This window comes from Glycine max, chromosome 17 (genome assembly GCF_000004515.6).
Source record: "Glycine max cultivar Williams 82 chromosome 17, Glycine_max_v4.0, whole genome shotgun sequence".
NCBI lineage: Eukaryota > Viridiplantae > Streptophyta > Magnoliopsida > Fabales > Fabaceae > Glycine > Glycine max.
In genome coordinates this window covers 26,751,030-26,759,353 of record NC_038253.2, presented here as the reverse complement: position 1 = coordinate 26,759,353, position 8,324 = coordinate 26,751,030, and the positions used below count along the sequence as shown (strand labels likewise).

At 30.8% G+C, this 8,324-nt stretch overlaps 1 protein-coding gene and 1 non-coding gene across 2 annotated transcripts; both read left to right on the top strand.

Moving 5' to 3' along the window:
• Positions 1-3,696: 3,696 nt before the first annotated feature.
• Positions 3,697-7,596, top strand: LOC100794026 (D-amino-acid transaminase, chloroplastic). Its single transcript, XM_003551070.4, has 5 exons — positions 3,697-3,922; positions 4,027-4,073; positions 5,434-5,612; positions 5,696-6,375; positions 7,175-7,596. Exons 1-5 carry the CDS (start codon positions 3,775-3,777, stop codon positions 7,267-7,269), a joined length of 1,149 nt encoding a protein of 382 aa, XP_003551118.1. The 5' UTR covers positions 3,697-3,774; the 3' UTR covers positions 7,270-7,596.
• MIR9741 (microRNA MIR9741) lies at positions 4,441-4,551 on the top strand. The gene has a single exon (NR_126778.1). It is a non-coding gene; the product is annotated as a microRNA MIR9741 (primary transcript).
• Positions 7,597-8,324: the final 728 nt, after the last annotated feature.

Sequence of the window (8,324 nt, the reverse complement as noted above, 5' to 3'; positions counted from 1 at the left end):
TTCGGTGATGCTTCTTAATAAAGGGAATTACAATTAGATGAAAAGATTTAGACTTCTGATCCAATAAGCTTGAATCCTAGCACCATTTTTGGGAAAGTTTTGAAAGAAAATGACTCTGAAGTCAGAAGAAGGGATCGACGGTAAAAAGCAAAGGTAAGTTGAAACCGAATAATAGGAAAAAAAAATACTATAATTTACTATCATTTTGGATTTAATATAATTTATATTTTTCCCAAAAAAAAATACTATAATACTATAATTTGCTCACTGGACGATTAGATACAACTTATTTAGTGGATTTGTAGTCAATTTATTTAGTGGTCTTCGAACCAAAACGCCCTTTTGTGTTTTTTATTATTTGAATCTTGATTTACACGTGTTCATAACTCCTGTTTATTTATAGTTTAAATATGATTTTGGCTTCGGCAATCTCTGAAGAATAAAAAATTAAATAGGAATTCATAATATTTAGAAATACTACATAGGTAAAAAAAAAAAAAACCTTGCATGGACTTATTTTGGTGTATCTTGCATGGACTAGACTAAGTTCTTTATATTCTCATTGACTTTATCATTAAGATAAAATTGATTATCCATACCACATCTTTTGTTTAGAACATTGTCAATGTGGTTTTTCAGTTTCTTATCGGCTTAATATCATTTTTAATCTATGATTCATAATTATTTCATTTTTTTAAAGTTTTTAAAGTGTTGTTTTGAGTTTTTTTTTTTTCAATTTTTTGTTTGAAATATTAATATCACATTAATATTTAAATTTTAAAATAATTAATTAACATAATAACGACTAAAAATTATAAAAAAAAACCCCATCTTCCCCGGTTAATCTTCTTCAACCACATCCCGATCTGCAATATCATCCAGATGTTTATTCCAAAGTTAAGCTTGTAACAAGATAAAATAAAAGGGGAACAAGTTAGACAAAAACGGAGAGATTATTTGTCTTTTCCTAAAGCCCTAGTCCTATTCTTTTGTTTTTTGTCGAAATATAAATATTCTAAAAATATTTTAACCCCTTCCCAAAAAATCTCATATCTTAGTTTCTTTTTTTTTTTTTAACTTAGAATACTTCTCCCCTATAATATTTTATTGCATATAATACTTAGTGAACAAATAAAAAGAGAGATGGAGAATTTTATTAAACAAATTGAATTTCTTCCAATTGTAAAAAAAAAAGAATGAAATGAAATTTTTTAAAACATCATAATTGTTTATATGAATAAAAAAGGATTAGAGTCACGAAACTTCCCTCATTTTCTTCAGGTGCAGAACAAAAGGGCTTTTTGTCCTATGTGGGCACTCTTGAGAGACAGTACTGTTGGTTGCAAACAATAGGAGGGTAAAATGAAAAAAGAAGAGAAAAAAATAAAATATTTTTTTAAAAAGAAAAAACATATAGCGATGGCTTTGTTCTTCACTGTTTTAAATTAAATATTTCAAAATACAAAAGTTAACGTAGCAATAACGCTTTAATAAATACTTTAACAACAAATGAAAAAAAAATCAAAATAAAATTTTCAAAAACATAAAAAATAAAACTTTTAAAACTTAACATATTTAAATAAAATAATTAACCAAAAATAATATTAAGCCTTTGTTATTCGTTCTTGGAAATTCTTATAAAAATATTTACCAATATTTTATGCATCAATTGAGGAATTGATCAAGGTATTTTATTTCCTATCATCCCTTGTGAGCCCTCTTTTAGTGAAAAAAGAAGAAGAAGAAGAAAGTAAATCCTTGTAGTCTAGACTTCAGAATATATCTTTCTTTTAAGTGGATTCCCTTGTCTACATCCGCGCTAACTAGATTCTTCCGAATATACAGCCAAAACATCAATTATGAATACTCCCTCCATTTGTATATCCTCTTTTGCATCTTAATTACTCAATTTATTAAGATTAAAAAATACTTAATTTTATTTATAAAAATAAATTTATCATGAATTTATAATTCTTTTCAAAGTATCAATTTCATTAATATTTTTCTCTTTTCTCATTATTTATTAATATATTATCTCTCTTCGAATGATATTTTTAATATAAAAATAATTAATATAAATAACATTATAAATTGAGTCTTCTAAAAAAGAACCAACATTATTTTAAATTTGAATCTTATAAAAAATAAAGGAAGTATAAGACTCAATCAAGATTAAAAAAAATGATTAATTTAGTTGATAATAGTAAATTTGTCTTAAATTTATAATTTTTTCAAAACTATCGTTATCATGAATACTCCTTTCTTTTTAAAGGCTAAATAATCACTTTTATCTTTGGATGTGTAATTCGTTAACAAATACGTTTCTCAAAGATAAAAATACAAAATTTAGTCATTGAAAGTGTAAAAAGTGCAACAAATATATCTGGTCGTTAACTTCTGTCGTCACCGTTAATAGAACAACTTACGTGGTACAGAATGATAAATTTGTTATTGAAATGATTGCCAACGTAATCATGCTAACTATATTGGATAAAAATGTCAGTAAGATATTATTTTTGGACATAAATGTCAATAATTTTTGTTGGACAAAAGTGTCTATTTTTTTATAGGAGGAAAATGTTAGTAATTTCTTTGGACCTAAATGTTAGTATGTTTCATTGGACCAAAAATATTAATAAGTTACCATTATTGAACGAGTTAGTAGTTTTTTTATTGGACCTAAATATCAGTATATTTTTATTAGACTAATTTATTAGACCCAAAATTTCGTTTTATTTAAGGGTAAAATATAATTCTAGGATAAATTTTCATTATTTTTTTATCGTTACAAGCATAACATTACAATAATCGCTTAAAATATATTGTCAAACATAATTTAAAACAAACATAATAATAACGATAATATTGATTATCAACCATAATTTGTCTATCACAATAGAAATTATCCAAAATAAACAATGTACCAGTTTATCAAAATAAAACATTGTAATAGTATATCAATCATTACAAATTTTTCAAATTACCCTAATAGATAAATATATCTCATATTTCACTTATTCAAATCTTGACTATTTTATTAATAGTGACAGACGAAAGTTAATGACCGAATATATTTGACCCACTTTTTACACTTTCAAGGACTAAATTTTATATTTTTATCTCTCAGGAATACATTTGTCAATAAATTACACATTCAAAGACAAAAGTGACTATTTACCATTCATATTCGGAGAGAGTGGACAAACGAAAAGTTAAGAAAAATAGTATATGACAAATATGTTTCTGTGTTGACAATTAGAGATGATCAAGTTAATAATCATTTCAATAACAAATTCGTCCCTTGTGCCACATAGGTGATTTTATTAATGGTAACGAACGAAAGTTAACGCCCATGTATATTTGTCGCACTTTTTACAATTTCGAGAACTAAATTTTATATTTTCATCTTTTAGGACAGATCTATCTTACACGTGTAAATACAAAAGTGACTATTTACCCTTTTTAAATATTTGTCTTTAATATTCATTTCTCTTCTAATTTATCATTAATACTCATCTTTTTTTATAATATATTTAGTCCAAAGATAATTAATACAATAAGCATTATAGATAAAATCTTATAAAAAAGTAAATTTTATTTTAAATTTCAGTCATATAAATAATAATTGAGAGAATAATAATAATAAATAAATTAATGTATATTTAATTGTAAAGCACAAAACGAAGCCAACTACTACTACTATTACCACTTCCCAATCGCACTCTGCTTCCGTTCTCACTTTCTCTCACACCTGAAAAGTGAAAACTCATCATCATGTTCTCTCTCCAACAATTCCTTCCACACACTTCCTCTAAACTGCTTGACCATTCTCTTTCCTTAAAGCGCCACGGCCACCGCCGCTTCCACCGCCACTGCCCCACCACTCTCAGCAGTTCCCACCAATCCGGACCCTCGCTTTGTGGTACGCTGCTGCTGGCTTCGCCTCTGTTATGGTTCAATTCAATTGGCATCGTTAAGTTTATGCTAATGATTGAAACTAATAATATGGTGGCGTTGACTTTGCAGATTCCAAAACTCAAGTGTCTCGTGTTCCGCTTTTGACTTCCACTCAGGTCTAGCATCTCTTTTGACCTACACTTTTTCTTTGTGCATTGGGTTGGGAAATATTTTGATTATACATCAATAAATAACAATTCACTCTCACTTAAGGGGAATTTGAACGATATAGGTATTTTTTTAAAGCTAAATATCACTTTGGGGTGATCTTCAAACAATTTACTGAGTGATTTCTACCGCTGAGCACTTCGGATAAAGCAAGATTCAAAACTAACTTTAGTTAGGGTCATCGTTTCATCCGCCCTTCCACTTCTTGAGCTGACCCAGCACGTAGGAAATTGGTGGCACTAGTCAACTCAACTCCACCTAGTGACATCACTTTGAAGAGTGTCACTAGTTCAAGTGTGAATAACTTGGTGACGCTACCTTGAGTGACTTCACCCATTCAAACACGTTTTTCCAAACTAGTCAAACGTGCATGGATGACTGCACTTAGTTGAAAAATGTGTTGAACTGAGTGAAGACACTCAGTGTGACGCCACCAAGTCTTTTACACACCTGAACTAGTTACACTCTTCAAAGTAGTGCCACCGGATAGAGTTGAGTTGATTGACACCACCAATTTTCTAGGTGGCAAGAATCATCTAGTTTGGTAAATTGTTTGAAAACCACCCGAAGGTGGTATTTAGTTTAAAAAAAGTACCTATATTGGTCAAATTCCCCTCACTTAAGATTAAGTTTATGTAAGATTATATCTGTATATCTATATCCATACAGGCAATATCAATTATTTTCACGTTGATATCATATGATGTGTGTGAAAAATACTAACAACACTAATAATGTAAATTAATTTTACATTGTCATTTGATCAGAAATCATATATGATAAGTTTATTGACTTACAAATAACAACCATAAAACTCATACCAACCGTGATCTCTAATTGGTTAACAATGTAAAAGTTTTTACATTGACTTTGCATAGTCATTAGACTCTACTTTGGGTCCCATTTTTCATTTGATGGGTCCCATTGTCAATTTTTTGGGATGTGGGACTCATAAATTTCAACCATCAAGTGATGGTATTCCAAAGAGAATGTTAAAAAATATTTTAACACTTCTTGCTCTCTCTCTTTCTATATATATATATGGTTTTCCTTAAAAGAAGTGTTAGTAAAACACTCTCTAATACTGTCTTTGTAACACTCATATTTGATGAAATTTTTGTGTATTCCACTAATTATGTGGGTCTCATTCCCATTTGATGAGTTCCATTCCTAAAGTAATGGAACTCACATAAAATTGTTTTTTGTAACCAAAGAGAGGGGGGAATCAGAAAGGACAATTATTTATTTTGAATATGTAACTATGGTGTTTCTAATCGTATCCTTTTTTTTTCCTCTTGAATTTATAAGGCCTATGAAAAGCTAAAAACATTTAGAGAAAATATAAAGGGCAAGCAACAATTCCTTGCCATGTATTCTAGTATTTTTGGTGGGATAACAACAGACCCAGCTGCTATGGTTATTCCTATGGATGACCACATGGTCCACAGAGGCCACGGTGTCTTTGATACTGCAGCAATAATGGATGGGTCAGTGATTTTCACCTCATAATAACTACTCTTTTGTTTTCTGCCTTTTAAAGCAGTCAAATGATGTATTTTGTGCATTATAGATACCTATATGAGCTAGATCAACACCTTGATCGCTTTTTAAGGTCAGCATCCATGTCTAAAATAGATCCCCCATTTGATCGAGGAAGCATAAGAAGAATACTCATACAAACTGTAAGTGCTTCCAAGTGTAGAAAAGGATCACTAAGATATTGGCTCTCGGCAGGACCTGGCGACTTTCAGTTATCTCCCTCTTGTTGCCACCGATCAAGTCTGTATGCGATAGTAATACAGGATCTGTCACCATCCTCACCTAATTTCAGGGGCGTTAAAGTTGTCACTTCATCTATTCCCATTAAACACCCCAAGTTTGCTATCACTAAGAGTGTGAACTATCTTCCAAATGTGCTCTCAAAGGTGGAAGCTGAAGAAGCTGGTGCTTTTGTAGGCATTTGGCTTGATGGTGAAGGTTTTGTTGCTGAAGGGCCTAATATGAATGTGGCCTTTGTCACTAAAGATAAGGAACTTATAATGCCACACTTTGACAAAATTCTAAGTGGCTGCACAGCTAAGAGAGTTTTAACCCTTGCTGAGAGCTTGTTAAGGGAGGGTAAGCTTAAAGGGATAAGGGTGAAAACTGTGACTGTCGAGGAAGGTAAGCAAGCAGATGAAATGATGCTTCTTGGCAGCGGAGTTCTTGTTTGCCCTGTAGTGCAATGGGATGAGCAGGTTATTGGTGATGGTAAGTGCTTTTACTACTTGCAGCAAAAAATGATATGATTTAATATATGCACTCAAGTAAACTGTACCAAAAAAATATGCACTCAAGTAAATTCTGTGTATGCTTTTCAAAGTTTTTTTTAAGGCTTGAGTTAACTCAAATGATAGGAACTTCTTACCGGAGTTTAGACAATTGTATTCTTTTTGTTTTGTCATTTTGTTCTTTAAAATAGTGACTGAGATGCATATTCTTTCCTGTCAGTATTTTTTAAACCGACTTGTTTTCATTTTACTGCTAATTTGGGTGCTGTTGATAATAATTGTAACTGTAGCATTCTACTTTCCAAATTGGTAAATAAGTAATAGAATTGGCTCCTGACCTGCTAGGGTTAAGGTTAAGGGAATGTCTGTCAAGTTCGCTTTGCCTCATATTCGTGTCATGTTGACGGTTTGATCATTCTAAGGAATCCTAATGGATATTTACTTTGTTTCTCTCCACAGAATTTTAATCTCCAAAAGTTACACATTCGTTTCTTGGTCCTTTGTAGCTAAACTTAAAAACTGATCATGGTATGTTGTTTGGTCGAGGTCTTTTGACATGCAATATTTTAATCATTAACAGATTCAATGTTGCTTGTTTTTACGAATTGTTGATAACTTGCATTGTGCATTTCTTGTCTATGGGGCCTTTTAATTAACATTTGCTCTCTTGATTTATAGTTTGCTTGGTCCATCAGAAATGTCATTTTTGTAATCCTTATTTGATTAAATGTTATTTACCTTTTCATGGGCTGATTGGTTTTGTCATGCATTCCTTGTAGGCAAAGAAGGCCCTATAACGCAGGCTCTCTTAAATCTAATTGTTGAGGACATGAAATCAGGTCCCTCCACTGTTCGTATACCTGTTCCTTATTGACACAACTTTATTTCCTTCTCTTCATTTTGTAATGAAGATTAATCAGTAGTTGTGATGCCCCTACTTCTACAGGGAGGAATGACTATTAATAACTTCATTGTCTAATGGTTTTTAGAGCTTGTAGTGTTATAAGAAACTCTATTCCATGGAGCTTAGTTTTCAAATGTTTTTGTGGTCTCATGAACTTTTTTTTTGAGACTTGCTAGTTGTTAGTGAAAAATTTGACTCATTCTTCTTTCCGTATCTTATGAAGGGACAACTTGCTGCTGCTAATACGTGTGTACTTTGACTTTGTTGTTGGAAATTTGTGAAGCATGAGTTTATGTACAATGATACTGTTACACTGTAGTGCAAAAGCCGTTTCACAAATAAGATTTAACTAACGAAGAGGGAACAGAAAAAGTTTCAAAGTTCATTACAGACAAACCGTGTAAAACTCCACGCTGAAGATTTTCCATCACAAATTTGTAAATCAACTAAAAAATTCCATGATAAAATTCAATTGGTGACAAAATGGAATGACGCTTTCTTCTAATATCATATGTATCTAAACATTACATAGGGCTCTAACTAATTTGAGTCAAGTTGAGTAAGATTTTGTCAATGCTTTTCCTTTTAATTTTTAAAATATAACTACATAAAGACTCAAACTCCAGAATTTTAAATAAATTAGAATAGTTCTTTACCACCAATAGCTTATCTTCGTATTTGATGGTACGTACTTAAACGGCACTTTAAACTTATACTTTTCATGGTTAAAATATTGATCATAGTTTTTAAAACTGGCCTGGCAGGTTGGATTAATTCGACCAGAACTCAATGTCCCAGATGGTCCGATTAAGATATAGGATTGGAAATGTAAGTGATGTCATTTGATCTGATCGGATTTGATGTTTGGTCAACTCAATGACTTGAACTAAATCTGATTGAGAAGTTTTTTTTTTCCTAGTTCCTTTAAGATGTCAAATGGCTAATAGCTAATTATTGAACAATATATAACATATTCCTATAATATTATTTTTTATCTTGATAAAAATTTAAAATAACTAAATATT